Raw genomic sequence first — 18,647 nt, 5'->3', positions numbered from 1 at the left:
CTTCTACTGCTGGTTTTGCTGCTCTACGTTTCTGCGACGCTGATAAAGCTCCGACAAAGTGCTCATTCGGTTTTTGGTTTATATCTTTGTCGGTATTACTTTGTTTCATTAGCATTTCCTGTATTCATCTTGTAACTATATTCGAATTGCTAGTGATTGCCCAACGAAAGTGGTCAAGGACCACGGGCCTTCGAGTAGGAGTCGTCACAGGCTCCGAACGAAGTAAAAAATAACTGTGTTCATTTACTTTTCCGCTGCGTATTTATACTCTTGTTTTTCGAATCGATATTCACCCCCCTCTATCGAATCTAACGGTCCTACAAGTGGTATCAGAGCAGGTACCGCTCTGATTTGGTGCAACCACCAATCAGACTGGGGGTGAAATTTTTTGTTTTTAGTTCGACGTTTAATTCTAAAACTGGTATATCTTTACTTTAATATTTTTTTTCTTAATTAATTTAAATTGGTACAACACGAATCTAGATTTTTACTACTATTTCTTTTCTCTTCCCGCACTACTAATCCAAGACCAAGTCTTGGGATTTTTTTTCTCTTCTCTTTTGCGCAGGACTAAAATGTCTTAGACAGAAGGATTCAGCACAGTACGACCTCCACTCTTCAATGGGGGTGATTTTCCGTACTAGAAAAAGCGGATGGAGGTTTACCTCAAAACAGACTTCGACCAGTGGATGAGCATTACGAGACCTACAAAATTCCAGTGGACAACTCCGGGAATCTAGTGGATCTTGAAGACTGGACAGCAGACCTGAAGAAAAAAGCATCAACAGAAAATAAAGCGATCAACACTCTACAGTACGGATTGACAAGAGAAGAACTGAACAGAGTTGGTCCACACAAAAACGCTAAAGAGCTATGGGACAAGTTGATCGAACTGCACGAGGGAACGAGCAACGCCAAGGTAACAAAACGAGACCTGCTTTTAAATAAAATTTTTAATATAAAAATGCAGGAAGGTGAAACGGCGAATCAACTCTACGCAAGAGTCAAGGACATCCTTAACGGGCTTCATGCGATAGGCCACCAGATGGAAAATAGAGACTTAATAAGGTACGCATTAAATGTTTTTCCACGTAATAGTTTGTGGGCATCAATTGTAGATGCTTACAAAATTTCAAAAAATCTTTCTGAATTAAAATTAGATGAGCTTTTCTGTGAATTAGAATTACATGAACAAACTAATGCTGGAGCCGAAAAAGGTATAGCTTTATTTGCAGGTTCCTACAAAGAAAAGAAGAGCAAGCCTGAGGATGAAGAAGATCGCGACCAAGACTCCGAAGATGAAGAACACCTGGTGAACCTAGTAAGAAAAATGTTCACCAGGAGAAAAAGGAGCTTCAGCACAAAGGACCTTCAGAAGATCAGTTCTCCCTCAGATCAAAAGAACGTGACTTGCTTCGGCTGCAACAAAAAGGGACATTACAAGAACAAATGCCCAAAACTGAAGTTCGATAAATTGAAGCCAACCAAAAAGAAGGCCCTCAAAGCAACGTGGGACGACTCCTCGGACGAATCAGAGGAAGAAGAATAGAAACATCAGAGCCACCTCGCACTGATGGCCCGCGAAGCTGAAACAGAAGACGAGTCGGAAGATGAAGACGGGCCTGAACTCGAAACAAGCCATGAGTCCGTACTCGTTTCCGAAGGCCCGAATGAGGTATATTTTAATTTAAACAAAAAAATTTTTAGAATTATTTCCTGTTTAAATAGTAAATTAACTAAAATATAAAATGAAAACAAATCACTTCTTGAGGAAAATCAAAACCTCAAGGAACAATTAAAAAATTCGAATCCAACTCAAGATCTAACACTTGAGGAGGAGAATTTATCATTAAAAAATGAAATAAACAATTTAAAGGAGATGTTAGAAAAATTCACAACGAGATCAAAAAATCTAGACTTAATCCTAAATAATCAAAAGGCATGCTATAATAAAACCGGATTAGGATATAAGTCGAATTCAAATAAAACCTTCAAATCATTAATAACTCAACACAAATCAACCAATCTAGCTTGGGTTCCGAAAGCGTGCTTAACCACGCAAATAGGACTTAATCAATATTATATACCTAAAGAAAAAATACATTATATAAAATCGAATAAACCAAACCAAAATCCAAAATACCAACCCAAATCAAATTCAAACTTTAAACACCTTAAAAATCAACAAAATTATCATCAAGTTAATCATAACTATAAAAGGAATCATCACAAACCTAAAACCAAAATTTAAATTAATGGCCAAAAATTCAGGGGGAGGCTCCAGAGTAGCTGGCACCTCCAAAACTAACTTACCCGACAGGGTAATCCAAAATTTACCAACCCGACAGGGTAATTAGGATTAGTTAAAAAGAGACCAAGTTTAACTTGAATCATGGTACTGGTGAAATTTTTGGATGATAGTACGTTAGGGAAGCTTGGGCATCGCATGTATAGAAAGATATGGTTTCGATCTGGTTCATTTGACCAAGTGGAACTGACCGAAGCTACCCTTAAATGAATCCTAACCAGTTAGACCAAGATTTAGTACTAAGTTCCGTGGATAGGACTATTCGGAAAACCTCAAAAGGTTGGTTACTTCTAATGATGTCCATGTAACTCACCAAGCTTAGAAGTTTATCCGAAGAATGCCTATTTGTGGAGACCAAAGCTAAATCTGAATCTAACACAAGTTAAACCAAAACTCCATAATTAAAAAAAATAAAAAATCAAATTTCATCTCGCAAAATCATAGGTTTCCCTGATTGATAATATAGATCGGGTGAGATGAATAAGGTCAAAATTTTATTTTAAACTTAAAATTAATTTCAAAATTTTAATTTTAAACTTAAAAATTAATTTCAAATTTTTAATTTTAAACTTAAAAATTATTTTCAAAATTTTAAACTTAAAAATTATTTTCAAAATTTTAATTTTAAACTTAAAAATTATTTTCAAAATTTTAATTTTTAACTTAAAAATTAATTTCAAAATTTTAATTTTAAACTTAAAAATTATTTTCAAAATTTTAATTTTAAACTTAAAAATTATTTTCAAAATTTTAAATTTTAAACTTAAAAATTATTTTCAAAATTTTAAACTTAAAAATTATTTTCAAAATTTTAAATTTTAAACTTAAAAATTATTTTCAAAATTTTAAATTTCAAACTTAATAAAATTTATTTTCAAAATTTTAAATTAATTTCAAAATTTTCAAAATTATTTATAAAATTATTTTCAAAATTTTAGAAATTATATTCCAAAAACTTAAAATTATTTTCAAAATTTTAAAAACTATTTAAAAATTAAATTTTCAAAATTTCCAAAAATTTTGAAACTTAAAAAATTTTCAAAATTTTAATTTTAAACTTAAAATTATTTTCAAAATTTTAAATTTTAAACTTAAAAATTATTTTCAAAATTTTAAATTTTAAACTTAAAAATTATTTTCAAAATTTTAAATTTTAAACTTAAAAATTATTTTCAAAATTTTAATTTTAAACTTAAAAATTTTAAATTTTAAACTTAAAAATTATTTTCAAAATTTTAATTTTAAACTTAAAAATTTTAAATTTTAAACTTAAAAATTATTTTCAAAATTTTAATTTTAAACTTAAAAATTTTAAATTTTAAACTTAAAAATTATTTTCAAAATTTTAAACTTAAAAATTATCTTCAAAATTTTAATTTTAAACTTAAAAATTATTTTCAAAATTTTAATTTTAAACTTAAAAATTATCTTCAAAATTTTAATTTTAAACTTAAAAATTATTTTCCAAATTTTAATTTTAAACTTAAAAATTATTTTCAAAATTTTAAACTTAAAAATTATCTTCAAAATTTTAATTTTAAACTTAAAAATTATTTTCAAAATTTTAAACTTAAAAATTATTTTCAAAATTTTAAACTTAAAACTTAATTTCAAAAATTTTAAAACTTAACTTCAAATCTAATTTTCAAAAAAAAAAAAAAAAAAAAAAGTCAAAAACCAGGGGCGGGCGCCCCTGGTATTCCCCTCCGGGGCGCCCGGAAGGGGATCCGGGCGCCCAGAGTCCCCTATAAATAAGGGGTAGCAGGCGCCCCCAATCCTTGCCCCACAACAAATTCACTTTTGCCAAGGTTCACTCCGAACCTAAGTGCGAGAGTATTTTAAATCAAATTTTCTTGCGGTGAAGACGCTGTTGCGATTCAACCGAGGTCGTCAGATCTATATTTGTCGATGGCTCCTCGGTAAAATCTCTTCCCCTCTTTAAAAGTTTTTAGAATTTGACTTCTCAAATTTTTCTTAGAATATTTCTTATATATATACAGTAGGAAACGAACAAATACTGGTGCTAGACTCTCTAATGCTAGCACTGACCCTAGGTTTCCCACAGAAGAACTAAGGATTAAGTTGAGTCAACCATTTATAGAGCCATTAGGACTACCTGCATAGATAGATCGTTCTTTCTAAGGTCATGTCCCTCCGCTTTAGAGGTTATAGGCCACTATAACTTAAGGAACCTTATCGAATGTACCAGTCCAATAAACATAAGTCTGTGTGCCGAATTTTGCAATAACCTAGTGAAAGTAGACGATCTCACCTATACCACTAGGGCAGCAGGCACTGATATCACATTTTCCCCTACGACTATCCGAGAGTTTTTAGAGTTGCGTCCATCTACTTGTTCTTTTTTGTGCTATCCTCCGAGGGATCTACCATTCGGAGATCCCTACTCACATATTACTCTCGATACGATTTATTCGTATTTTTTTTGGGGAGAGAGAGATCCCACTGTGACACAGTTTAGGTCAGTAGAACTTCGGGTCCAGGATTACGCTCTTTATAGGGTTGTAGTCCTTTGCATTTTACCACTGACTACTCGGGACATCGCTGTGATGCGCCTATTCCATTCGTTCTTACTCTATGCCCTGATTCATAGGTTAGACATTGACATCAGCCTACATATCTTCTCCACCATTATCTACTCGACTGGATTCGTGACTGATAGACGAGTCCATATGCCATTTAGTCACATTCTGACAGCCTATATGTCCTCGTTGCACATTGATGTCACTAGAGGAGACATTGCCCATATGACCGAGTTCGATGTTATAGCAGCTCGGAACTTCTCCCTAGCCGGTATCCAGATAGATAGAGATGACGGGACTATGTCTTGGCGGAGGGGGGCACAACACCAGCCCGATCCAGACGCACAGGTGGACGAGTTCATGCTCGCACTATTTCCAGAGGAAGCCGCTCCGGCTCCACCACCGCCCCCAGCTCGAGCACCACGTCACGCTCCCCGCTCTCTAGCCGACCGTATGACCGGACTAGAGAGAGCTATGGCGAGTCTCCAGCAGGAGAACTCTGATTTTATCGGGACATTTGGCGAGAGGTAGCCGAGTTACGAGCTGCCGGGGATACCTGACACACTGAGCTGATGGCGCTTCTCCGATCCTTGGGATCTGGACCACCCCCTTCATCATCTCAGTAGATCTAGTTATGACTCACTTCTGTAGCTACACTACCTGTAAAATATTTTGGATCTATCTAGTGATATTTCAGACTTACATTGATTATGTTCTATCTTGATAGACTAGGATCTTTCAAAAATACTTTCAAAAATGGTTTTATCAAATTATAAGTTAAAATTGTGTGTTTTCAAAACTTTCCATTTTTAGATTTTCAAAAACAGTTTTGGCCTTAGACTAGTTTTGAATCCTTAGAAAGCATGTACCCATAGGACTAGTTTTTGAGCATCTCACCAACACCTTAGGTTTACCTTGCTTGTGCTTGACAAACATAGAAAGGGGTGAGATGCATAGGCCAACTGTCTGGACTTAAGATACTTATTTTAGTGCATCAGCATAAGTTTGGACGTTAAATACAACTCAGATATTAATCAGATTAAGTTCATTAGTCAAGTCAAACACTGACTGCTTATAATCAACTTAATCTGACTAACCAAGTGAAAGCGACTATCTTCTGATAATTAGTTAGTACCTAATTGGTTAGACAGCTGGTTAAATTTAAGTATCAAGTTCAGGGGGAGAAATTAACTTTGCGTGTTTGAAAAATGCTTTTTAAACTAACTTATGTTCAAACATTAGTTTCAAAAATTAAATTTAACTAAGTGCTTGAAAGTTTAATTCCACCAAATTTAGCTTTTATCAAATTAGCCTTAAAATTTTATTTTGGCAAATTTAATCTTAATTAATTTTTGCTTTGTTTTGAAAAATTGAAGTTGAGAATTTACCTTTTGAAAAGTTGAAAAACCTGATTTAAAATTTTTACACGCTTGAAAAGTTAAAACTGAATTAACTTTAAATTTATACTTTTCAAAATTCAACTTGTCTCCCCCAAGTCAACTTGATTTTTTTTGGATTTAAAAAAGTGCATTTTTTTCTTTGAATTGAAAAACTATATTTTTCAAGATTAGCTGTTTTACAGTAACTCTACACTATGTTTACCCTTATTTTTTTTTATGAATGTCAAAGGGGGAGGGTTAGGCGGTTAAGTTAGATAAACCAAATTGAAAACACTAAAACTAACTTTAAAATCGATGTACCTGTTTTTTTGCGTTCTTTCACTAACTTAACTAGGTTGTCATTCCATCAAAAAGGGGGAGATTGTTGGTGCAGGTAGCACTAACAGTCTAACCTAGGTTTTGATGAATGACAAATAGGTTAAGTTAGTTTTGTTGTTGTCTGACACTTTGATCGAGTGTGCAGGAGAAGTCCAGACATGTCGACGGGCTGACCGGATGTCTGGCACGAAGTCCAGCTAGGTCGACGGGCTGACCGGATAGCTGGCGAGAAGTCCAAGCGGGTCGACGGGCGGACAGCAGGCGAGAAGTCCAAGCGGTCGACGGCCGACGACGCCAGAAGTCCAAACGGACGGGCCGGACGTCTGGCGGTAAGTGAGGCAAGTCACTGGAGGGAGTGACTGAGGACGCGTTCCGGGAAGGAACATTAGGCGTCGATCCGGCTTAGATCCATTTCGGATATCTAAGTCGAGATCGTGACTAGATTCCGGTCTCAGAAAGACGGAATCTAAGTCATACTCTTGATATTCAATATTATAAATGTGCTAATAATATATTGCAGGTATATATTGCCTCGGACTAACTTTGTTTTGCAGGAAAAGGAGTGGTCCGGGCGCCCTGAAGGCAAATTATATCCAGCCGAGTCGTCGCCACGTGGAGCATCACGGTTTGTGCAGCTACGTCACATTCCAGGCGCCCGGAGCAACATATAAAAGAAGCCCCAGGCAAGAGCTTCAGATCAACAATCAATCTGAGAACTCTTCTACTGCTGGTTTTGCTGCTCTACGTTTCTGCGACGCTGATAAAGCTCCGACAAAGTGCTCATTCGATTTTTGGTTTATATCTTTGTCGGTATTACTTTGTTTCATTAGCATTTCCTGTATTCATCTTGTAACTATATTCGAATTGCTAGTGATTGCCCAACGAAAGTGGTCAAGGACCACGGGCCTTCGAGTAGGAGTCGTCACAGGCTCCGAACGAAGTAAAAAATAACTATGTTCATTTACTTTTCCGCTGCGTATTTATACTCTTGTTTTTCGAATCGATATTCACCCCCCCTCTATCGAATCTAACGGTCCTACAGAAGTGAGTTGAAACAAAAAATCTCTGAGGAGTAGGGTTGTAAATAAGTTGAGTTGAGTCAAGTTTTGGTTCAAGTTTGTTTGATAAGGTAACCAAGTCAAGCCAAGCTGAGCTTAAAATGAACCAAGTTTTTGAAATGAGTCCCTATCACAATGTTAAATTAGAGAAAAATCCTCAATCACAATGTTAACTTTGCATGCAATCCCTATGTCCGAAAAACTTTGTTTCCACTCCCTGCATGTAAAGTATTACTTGTTTCAACTCCCTCATGCAAATATTGATATCTAAATTGCCCTCAGATTTTTTTAGGTACAAAAATTTCAAAATTGAGTAAAAAAAGTCAAAAAATAAGTATAATTCTTCTTAAAGTAAGTACTTTATATTAAAAATCGAGTATATTTTCTATCAAAATTGTCCCTCTTATTTTTTAGGTATAAAAAGTCTAAAAATAAATATAATTCATGTTAAATTTAGCACTTTACACTATAATCTAGTACTCTATACTAGGATCGAGTATATTTTCTATCGAAATTAACCCTCATATTTTTCGGTACAAATAGTCTAAAAATGAGTATAATTCCTATTAAATTCAGCACATTAAACTAAAATCGAGTATATTTTGAGGTAAAAAAAGAATCGTACTCAATTTGATAGAAAATATACTAGATTTTAAGTTAATATACTCAATTTAAGAGGATTTATACTGATTTTTAGACTTTTGTACCTAAAAATATCATGGGCAATTAGGTAAAGATGTTTGACTGAGGAGTGAAAACAAAGATTTTCATGGATGGAGACTGTATGCAAAGATTTGTTTGCCAATAGGGACTGCATGTAAAATTACCCGAAGAATACAATGTGTAAAGTTTTGTTCGACGGGTAAGTTTTGATCATACGTGTAGGAATGCCAATTTAGATGGATCAAATCAAGTCAGGTCCGATTTAAAAAAATTATAAAAATTTCAACCCAAATTTGAATATAATAATCCTTGAATTTAAATCCGAATAGTTCGATTAAAAATAATTTTTTAACTAATTTTTTATATATTTTTTATTTTTATTTTAATATATTATTATTATTATTATTATTGATATAGATAAAAAGCTATTTTAATTTTTAAAATAAAATTTATTTAATCTTAAAAAATCTCATTAAAATCTAAATTCGGATAAGCCAATCCGAATTAATCTGAACGGATCTAAAACTTTTCAACCTAAAAGTCTTCCGATCGAATTGGATCCGAATCCGAAAACTCTCCATTTATAATTTTTCCGGTTAATCTCGGGTCGGATGACTCGGATTGTGCGGTCGTGTTCATGTTTGACCACCGCTGCGTACCTACGCGTGGATTTAAAACGGAATCGGGCACTCGCGAGTCCGCCGAACTGAGATCGCTCCCCCTATTCGTTCCCCGTCTCGCCCGAGTGAGCTTCAATCGCCGCTTCTCCTCGCTTCGATTTCCCCGCCCTTCACTTCTTCGACGTCTCCTCGCCCTCCGTGCTCTCCCAGGGATCGAGCATGGAGGATGAGCCGCAGAGTAAGAGGCGCCTCCTCCAACAAAAGCACACGGCGGCGGGGATCCACGCGCCGCTTAGGGTTTTCCATCCTTCATCTTCGCCGAGGAGGGAGGATGCCGATCGGAGTTACTTCCAGTCCTATTCCCACATTGGTATCCATGAGCAGATGATTAAGGTGAACCCTCTTTTGCCGACATTTAATGGATTTATTCTCCACGTGCTGAAGCTTTTTGATCGTAAATTGAAGTTGAGCTAGTAGATTGTCACTGATAAGGTTTTGAAATTATGGCCATTTTTCTGACCTAGAACGGCACATGAACAGTAAGAACTGTCAATGACTACAATACCATTTTTGGTAGACGACCCCCCTCAACTTTCCTGCGACTGTATTTTCTTCCGTTAACTCGTTTAATGTACTTTTTAATGATTTTTTATACGGTTCTCTATGTGATTGGATATCATAAACTTTATGCAGGATCGTGTTAGGACTGATGCTTACAGGGATGCAATAATGCGACATCAGAATTTAATTTCAGACAAGGTAACAATTTGTCCAACACTTCACTTTTATTTTATTTTCCAGAAATGATATTGCTCCAAGGGCCTCTTGCTTTCTATTCCTTGTCCTATTGCACTAGACAATGTTGGTTGCAGGTTGTAATGGACGTTGGCTGTGGGACTGGCATACTCTCTATATTTTGTGCTCAAGCTGGAGCTAGGCGGGTAAGATATCCCATATTTTCATTATGTCTTCCTTGTGCTCAAACTGCACATTGCATTTCCTACATCAATAATTAGAATTTAGCACTTACTGTTTATTTTTCTCACTAAATATGACAAGGATAAGATACATTTGTGAAATGTGGTTAGATGCAGCTTGCTTATACAAAATAATATTGTGATGGATTATTTTTTGCAAGATGTTATGCTAGTACCTATGATCTTACTAGTATTCTTATTGGAAATTGTTAAACCAATTGTGTATATACTTCATAAATGAAAGATGATAACCTGGTTTTATTATTTTGGTGAGACATATATTGTGGTCATAATTTTAATCGCATAAGGAAGATATAATTGCCATTCTGTTGGTTAAACATTGTTCTTCAATTAAGTTTATTTTCTCATCCTCAGGTATATGCAGTAGAAGCAAGTGAGATTGCCATTCAGGTAAACTCATATTTTTAGTACTTCGTTTTAGACATACTGTAAGTTACAAATATTTATATCTTTGCATTTATGGTATTGTAGATTATAGCTTTCATTATCAATTCAAAGACGTCTACGGCAAATGTATGGATAACCAATATTGGTGTTAGGATTATTTGTATCGGGAGTTGAACACCATCCTATGTGCTGTTAGAAGTGAGAAGTGCAATAAACAAAGGAAAAACAAAACAAATAGGACCAATTGGCCAAGAGAGAAAATTTTCCAAAGCAATAGAGTTTGCATTACACTAGGCCCACATAGAAAAGTGATTTTATTTGATCATCACTTGGCAGAATAAAATATGAGATGATTTACCACCTCCTTTTACAGTAGGAGTCTAGAGCATATTTAAAAATTGGTAAAGTGCAAAGGTGAAATCAGGGCAGAGTAGGATCCACAAACTCACAAAAGTTTGTAAAAAAAAGTCTTAAAAGTCTTAATACTTTTCACTTGCATTATTTTCCATCATTTGTACACTCACTATAGGTCCACTATAACTTTGTCAAGCATTCAGTCACATGAAACTGTAAATGACATTTTTTTCTCAGTATAACTTTTCTTGTACAACTAGGACTTGACTAGTATTCTTTTTAAAAAAATTTCTAGGCTGAGATTGTTATGAGAGACAACAACCTATCTGACAAAGTCATCATCCTCCATGGGCGAGTTGAGGTGAAGTTTGTTGATATTTTCTTTCATAATGTATTATTTTCTTTTGACAAAGTACAAGAATTATATCTTTGAGCAATTGTTGGTGTTTCCAACTTATGAAAGAATCTCCAATGGAAAATAATCAGATTTCAAAAATGAACATTATGGAAAATACATTTATGAAAAATTTAGGTTTAAAATTTTGCTATTGGTATGCCAATTGTGACCGGCTGGAATGAAACAGTTTTGGTGTCACCATATCAACACATGATATGGATTGGTCGACAAGGTTGAGCTAGTTTTGAACCAATCCACTTCTCTAATCGTCTCTCACTTGAACTTTTATTTGTAAAAATAAGGAATATATGAATCTCATGGTTAAGAAGCAATTCAATATTATGTTGAAACAATTGGTATTTGTGTAGTTACATATATTATACAGTTATACATCATATTCACGTGAGATGGAGAGAGAGATTGAGAGAGTGATCAATCGGAGGCAAGATTTTTCAAAGACTTTTGGGTGGCAGACCTGACTCACAACATAAAGCATATGCAATATGCAAGGGCATATGTGGTTGACATTAAAGAATATTTCAATGATATTTAATTCAATATAAATGGTAAGAATGACGGTCATGTATATAATCAGTAAAGTCAATTAATAATCAAAACAGGTTCATACTCACAAGTAAACAAGTGATAAGGAAGCACAACCCATATAATTTATATTTTCACATAACATAACAAAACACATGAGTACGTAATAAAATAATGTAAATATAATCAAATGAGATATGCCAAAAATGCAATATTGAAGGATTCAAAGCAACAAGAAGAATTATGGAAAAGAAGATACACAATACTTCGCTGTCACAGGAAAAAAAAATTCTGCACTTGGCAGCAGTGGCAGTAAAAGAAGTGAAATCTGTGAAGAATCCTCCTGGGCTCACCTAATACTTCTGTCTAAGGCACCTGAGCCAATTTAGCAGTCCTGGATTGCTTTTTAAAACCTGACTAAAAAGGATCAAATAATAAGTATGTGTTGTTTAGCAGTTTGATTGTTTAGATGATGAAAAATTATATGGGTTATGCTAACTGTAATTTTTTTCATGTAACAATTTACTTTGGTCTATGTTGGTTTTTAGTTTGATAGATTAATGCTAGTTATTGGGTTTATCCATACTTTTTTTCCTTAATCCTTGTCAACTAGAGGTGAAGGGGAGCCTTGGCGCAAGGTAAAGTTGCTGCTATGTAACCTAGAGATCATGTGTTTGAGTTTCAGAAATAACATCTTGCAAAGCAGGATTAGACTGTGTACAATATACCCTTCTCAGGACCCGCATTGGTGGGAGATTCGTGCACCGGGCTGCCCTTGTCAACTAAAAAAAGTTATTTTCCATTCATTTCTTAGAAATCTGAATTCTTACCATCATATAAGGGAATGAACTAGCATAAGAAAGTAACAACAATTTTTATCTTTTTGTTTGTTCTGTTGTTTTACTTTTTTCCTTTTCTTTTCATTGAGATTCTTTCCTAGTCATGTGGAACATATGATATGCAGGACATTGAGATTGAGGAAAAAGTTGATGTGATAATTTCGGAATGGATGGGCTATATTCTACTGTATGAGGTGCAATAGCTGGTTTGCCACATATCCTGTTGTATATATCTGTCCATGCATTTTGTAATTTGATGAACTTACTGCTCGCAAGCTATAAACTCTGTTAGCTTGTGTCGGTGACTTGTTACAGCATAGCCATTGCCACTCACATCCCACATTAAGTCTTGCTTACTCAGCAGTCAGAACCATGGACAAACATTTGAATTCTATATTCCTCTTAATTGTGCAAGACCTCTTATACCAATTGTTTTGGTGCAGAGTATGCTGACCAGTGTAATCTTTGCTAGGGATAAATGGTTAAAACCTGGTGGACTTATTCTTCCATCTCATGCCACAGTAATGTTCATGCTTTACTTATCTTTTCTACTTACTCATATTCCATGTGTGCCTTCTTTATGTTGTTCGCATGTAACTAGTTCACTAGTTCCCTAAACTAACCTGATAAAGCCATTGTACTGGATACGGTTTAGAATATTGCTCACCGAATTGTTTTGTTTTGCTAGTGAGATAATACAATACCGGTTACATACATTACAATACTTGGGACTTGATTATTATCAAACCTTGTCAAATTAGATGGCATTCTTGCTAAATCCTTCATGAAGACTTTCAACTTATTGATTTATATTTTGTGCTTATTAGTTGTATCTAGCCTTGCAAATATCCTCTGGCTGGTTGACTGTTGGAATAATACTCCATACTGCTGTAATATTACGGTTTGCATCATTTTTATTTTTATTTTTTATATTTCCTAGTTATGATCTTAAGTGAACCACTAACTATAGGTTATGACTCCAAGAAATAGCATGACTTATATAGATCTTACCCAAGGTGCAGCAGAGATGTTAGATCTAGCATGTTTGATAACTTGTAGATGGCATGTTTAGTTAGTCACAGGAATAGCTTTTCGATTGAACTTTGTAAAGTGAACCATTTAACGAACCTAGAGATTGTAGACTGTAGTGATTCTGAATTTAGTAAAAAAAAATTTGATAGAAGTTAAGTTATAGTAAGTACACTTATGCCTTGTATATAGTTGATTTAGTTAATGGTGAGACAAAATCAAGTAACTATATCAACTTATATAGTTGCTTTCTTTTATTAGAGTTTGCAAGCTTTCTTCATTTGAGATGTGAGATGGTCATAGTGACTGTTGATAATCATATCTTATGCAGATCTACATGGCGCCATTTACATATGATGAGATGTATGAAAGCACCATCAATTTTTGGCGTAATGTCTATGGGATTAATAGTAAGTGTAAACTAGCAATTTGTTTCTCTTGATATATCCCATCTTGCAAAGCTCCAACTTGGATAGCCATAGCATACGAGTAGCAAAGTAGTTGTGCTCTAACGATCTAGCTTAATGTGTATACCAACTTTAGGATATACACATGTGCACACACACATACACAACATAGAGCCTAATAAAAAAAGGTCAAGATTATCTTCATTTATATATATATATATATATACATGGGTATGATCTGTTGGGTGCCTTGCATGGGCATCTGAGTGCATGTGGGCCGCTTGGAACTGATCTGGGCACCCCACATGCACTCAGGCACTCATGCGGGGTGCGCACGCAAGGTGCCCAGCATAACGTCTCTCTCTCTCTCTCTCTCTCTCTCTCTCTCTATGTATATATATATATCCTCCTCCTAGATATGTCTATTTCCATTTTATATTCCTATCTCTCATGGGAAATCCAATTCAATTGTGTCCCATGCCAAGCTCTCGAGTTCACAAGTAATGGCTCTCAATCCAGCACCTCAATTCCATGAGTTAACAACCTCCACAATTTCCATGGGCAACCTCCAATCAAATTATCTCGGCTACCTACACAGAAATATCAAATCCCAAAACATACTTAAACCATATTGTCAATACATCAAAAAGACAAAAACAAAAGGTTGGTAAATCCAACAAAAAGGAAACATTGTTTCTCCTTCATGTTACCCCTCTCCTACAATGTGATCAAGTAATGACACTACAAGAATCATAAGATTGAAAGCTAATCTTTTGTAACATTGTCAAACCAACTTAGAAGACTTTGAAAGCTTGTCATGAGATTATGTTAGATCTCGGGAGTGGTTTATCTCCTATAGATCAAACTAAACTTTGGAATAATACAAATATCATAAACTAGTTGTCAAATTGAACTATCTTGCAGTTACTAACATCTCTTTTTCTGTGACTGCAGTTGCCAATTCCATAAGTCTCTGTGGTAGGGTCATTGGGAGGTAGCTCTTAAGATTCTACAATTTGCTACTCTACCCACTTTTAGGCTATATATATAGATGTGAATTAGTATGTTACCTATAAATTGATAATCTAATTAGATATTATGACCTTCTAGGAAATCTAATATTATAGAAAAAAAAAGGACAACCCGGTGCACGAAGCTCGCGCCATGCGGGGTCCTGAGGAAGGATCCATTGTACGCAGTCTTACCCTGCTTTTTTGCAAGAGGCTGTTTTCAGGATTTAAACTCATGACCTTTTTGGTTACATGGCAACAACTTTACCGTTGCGCCAAGGCTCCCCTTCTAATATTATGGAAAGAGTAAAAAAAAATAAAATGTAATGGTCATATCAAGTGCCGTGCAGAATAAATGGGTATGTTTCTTGCCACATGCGAGCTTATTTAAATCAAACAACTATAGATATATAAATATATGTAATGTGCATACTTAGGAATTTAGTCAAAGGGGCTACTTAGGAATTTAGTTTTTTAATTTTCCCCACCAATTTATTCTTTATAACATAAAGAACTTTGAGTTTTCAATTCCATTTTGACATTGCATGTCACATTTTGATTCTTCAGTGTCCGCAATGATTCCTCATGCCAAACTGTGTGCATTTGAAGAACCTGCTATAGAAACAATAGGCGGTGAAAATATTTTAACATGGCCATCTGAAGTGAGTCTTTCATATTTCTTTTTAATGCAATTCATCTTCAGATTAATGATTTCCATATCTTTTACAAGTTATCTCAGCATTCACTTGTAAGCAGTTAGCCAATCTCATTTCTTTCCATTGAGTTGTTAATATAGCTAGAATGTGCTATTCTATTTAATCTTCTCATTGTGGCTTATTGATTGTCAATATTGCTGGAATGCCACTTTATCTACTAGTTGGTGTCTTGAACATGAGTTCAATAATATGTTATGTGTAAATATGACTCCATAGACGTTTGTGGTGAGATATAGAAATCTCCAAAACTACATTTGAGCATGTATAATTCGTAAAAATCACTGCAATGACTCTTCTAGGGCAGTAGAATTTTGTTTAGTATATGTTGTTTTTTAATGGAAAATTAGATATTTTTAAATATGTGCAGTCTGAAGAAAAAGAACTCAGCCAATTCCCTTTGGATAAATGCCTGACAATTATAGTTTTGGTTGAGCGTTCACACCTCAAGTGAGCCCCTTCCCATGGCTAGAAACAGTCACTCTGATGACGTGGCAACCATCAGCATGTCTCTTGTCTCAGTGAAAGGATTATGCCACCAAGGAACTAAACAATTTTTGTCATAAATAGGATACAAGTTAATCACACAAGCTCTAAATGAAGCAAGCATAACTGAAGTGAATAATTCTCAAATAATTTTTCATTTAAAACTTTGCTAAATCCTCTGCGTAGAAGTGGATACATGATATTAATAGAAAAGGAATCAAACTTGGAGGAGAATTGTGGTATATCATAATGATAAATTTTGATAAAATATAGGGACAATTTGGCAGACTGTAAAAATATATTCTACTTAACACTATCATTCTTATTAAAGTGATCTTAAATGCAACTGAGCTTATTTGCAAATATTTGAGTAGTTGAGATTTAGAAAGTAAAGATTTATGCACTTATATTATGATACTCTAGCCTTTCATTTTTATGCACTTACAATGTATCATAAATTTCTAAATTGTATTGAACTGTTAGGGCATCTAATCAACATAAAAAAGATTTAAACCCATTGTATGAAGTTATTATGACAGTACAGAGATTAGGGCATTTATTCTTCTCCATAAGATGCATTTTGACAGTACATAATTTTTTTTTTTTTTATTCCAAAGATCAAGCAAAGTCATGAAAGATTAAGGCTAATAGTCTACAAAGAATAATTCCTCTTCAGTTTGCCATACAAGAGCTTGTTTTTATCCATTTTATGGTTGATTATACTTGAATTGTTATTAGCACAAATGACTATTACTTTATAATCTCTGTATAACATGGTTCTCTATTTTGGCAATAAACTACCCGTGTGGATTTCATGACAGATCAAGTACTTGGATTGTTATACTGTTGCTGCTCGCGATCTTGAATCGATCACCACAGAGTATAGATTTCGATCTTTAGTACAAGGTGAAATGCCCAAAATTTGCCATATATATTTTTTTTCCTTTTGATCTGCATAACTCATGTTATTCTTGAATTAATTTTGGGCTTTAAGGAAGGTGAATTTTGTTTTGTGGTTGTTATTCATTAATTCATCATGAGAGATAGCATGATATACATTTTTCCTTTTGTTTTGCAGCCCCTCTTCATGGATTTGCATTTTGGTTCGATGTTGAGTTCAATGGTCCAGCAGTAGTACCTTCAGAAAGCCATTCCCAACTCACTGATGGAAGTTCATCTTTCAACTCGTCAAATGGTTCTAGCCACAGGAAGAAGCGAGTTAAATCCGATCAAGTAATTGTTCTGTCCACTTCACCTGAAGAGGCTCCAACACACTGGCAACAGGTTTAGGATTTTGCAAACTTTGCATCATCAATCCCTTTAATTTCTTCTACAATCATTTTAGAGATCAGAAATACTGCCACTTTCTGCTAAAATGAGAAATGCTTCTTGCAGACTCTGCTATACCTTTATGAACCTATTGAGGTAAAACAAGATCAAATCATTGAAGGATCGGTGACATTGGCTCAGTGCAAAGAGAACTCGCGTTTTATGAATATTCAGCTCCAGTATCGGTGAGTCCCTCAAAATATATTTGTAATGTTTAATATCTATTATAAAACCTAATCTTTCTTCTCCTTTGAGGTTTTGCACTAGCAGTACTGGAGGTCAGTCTTTTGTAAAAGAATCTGTATTGCGATGATTTTTTCTGCCTGTCATCTCTTGTTGGATCCGCGGCTTTCTGTTTACACCAAATAAGGCAGGTAATAAGCTCCAGAATTTTGTTTCTATGGATATTTTGAGAAGTATTCAGTAACTCTCAAAGTAAGAGCATTGTGAACTGAATGATTGTCATTTTGACCATTCCAAGACCATCAGTCATTTTTCTATAGTCAAAATGACAATACAACATCATTGTCACAATGCTCTTAAAAATTTATTCACATCCATCTTGATTTTTGATCACAAGAAGATCATTGAAATGTTTCTCTAAAAACCTTTCAGAAGTCCATCAATGCCTGCTAGATTGTGGCTTCTGGTTGTATTGGTGTAGCTTGGGTCCTGCAGGAAGAGATTAGTGCCAGGCGCAACGTGTCCCGTCTTATCAATTGAAGCAAATCACCCAAGCGTTGGGCATTTTTGGATATATAGAACATTAGGGGATATGTGTACCTTGCTATTAATGTTATTTCAATAGAACGTCAGAGATATGTAGCTTTACTCTATATCATTCAGTTATTGTACTTTTTATGATTTTTATCCATCATCATAAAGTGAAAAATGGCTATGAAATAGATATGTAGCTTTTCCATCACCAGGCTCTTGGCTTACAGCTACCCTAAGTCTATACAAAGGCTTTGGATTAAACTCTAGGCACATAAGGTGATAAAAGATGAATACGTTTGCTCTCAGCGCCTTCGTTAACTCGTTCAAAGGTTAATACAGAGGAGGTAAATCACGGGCGGTTATTAACTTTTAAAATAATGATTAGCACATAAGTGAAGTATTTATCTCGATTTTGTTGAGATTCGAATACTAGTTCTTATGATGATAACACCTTATGTACTAGTCATTAGACCCATTCGAGAAGACAAACTCTAGGTAAACATGCAACATGGTTAGATTACAATTGAAAAT

At 34.7% G+C, this 18,647-nt stretch overlaps 1 protein-coding gene across 6 annotated transcripts; it reads left to right on the top strand.

The window, feature by feature from the left end:
• The first annotated feature begins 8,909 nt into the window (after positions 1 to 8,909).
• LOC122034588 (probable protein arginine N-methyltransferase 6) lies at positions 8,910 to 18,291 on the top strand. Of its 6 annotated transcripts, none has more exons than XM_042593904.1 (14): positions 8,910 to 9,300; positions 9,601 to 9,666; positions 9,780 to 9,848; positions 10,260 to 10,295; positions 10,942 to 11,007; positions 12,551 to 12,619; positions 12,869 to 12,946; positions 13,786 to 13,864; positions 15,439 to 15,533; positions 16,892 to 16,976; positions 17,149 to 17,354; positions 17,466 to 17,584; positions 17,667 to 17,769; positions 18,015 to 18,291. In XM_042593904.1, exons 1-13 carry the CDS (start codon positions 9,127 to 9,129, stop codon positions 17,710 to 17,712), a joined length of 1,188 nt encoding a protein of 395 aa, XP_042449838.1. In that variant the 5' UTR covers positions 8,910 to 9,126; the 3' UTR covers positions 17,713 to 17,769; positions 18,015 to 18,291. The 6 variants fall into 6 exon arrangements, with proteins under 6 accessions (XP_042449838.1, XP_042449837.1, XP_042449836.1 ...); XM_042593903.1 differs by having other exon boundaries at positions 17,667 to 17,773; XM_042593902.1 differs by having other exon boundaries at positions 17,655 to 17,769.
• The last annotated feature ends 356 nt before the right edge of the window (positions 18,292 to 18,647 follow it).

Source organism: Zingiber officinale, chromosome 11B (assembly GCF_018446385.1).
Source record: "Zingiber officinale cultivar Zhangliang chromosome 11B, Zo_v1.1, whole genome shotgun sequence".
In the NCBI taxonomy this organism is placed as follows: Eukaryota; Viridiplantae; Streptophyta; class Magnoliopsida; order Zingiberales; family Zingiberaceae; genus Zingiber; species Zingiber officinale.
This window is presented reverse-complemented; position numbering and strand designations above follow the sequence as displayed.

Excerpts from the sequence above, each read along its gene's own strand:
- LOC122034588 (XM_042593902.1), top strand. The coding sequence starts at position 9,127 with ATGGAGGATGAGCCGCAGAGTAAGAGGCGCCTCCTCCAACAAAAGCAC. Across the intron at positions 11,008-12,550 it reads TCCTCCATGGGCGAGTTGAG|GACATTGAGATTGAGGAAAA; the intron begins GTGAAGTTTGTT and ends TATGATATGCAG. Across the intron at positions 15,534-16,891 it reads TTTTAACATGGCCATCTGAA|ATCAAGTACTTGGATTGTTA; the intron begins GTGAGTCTTTCA and ends ATTTCATGACAG.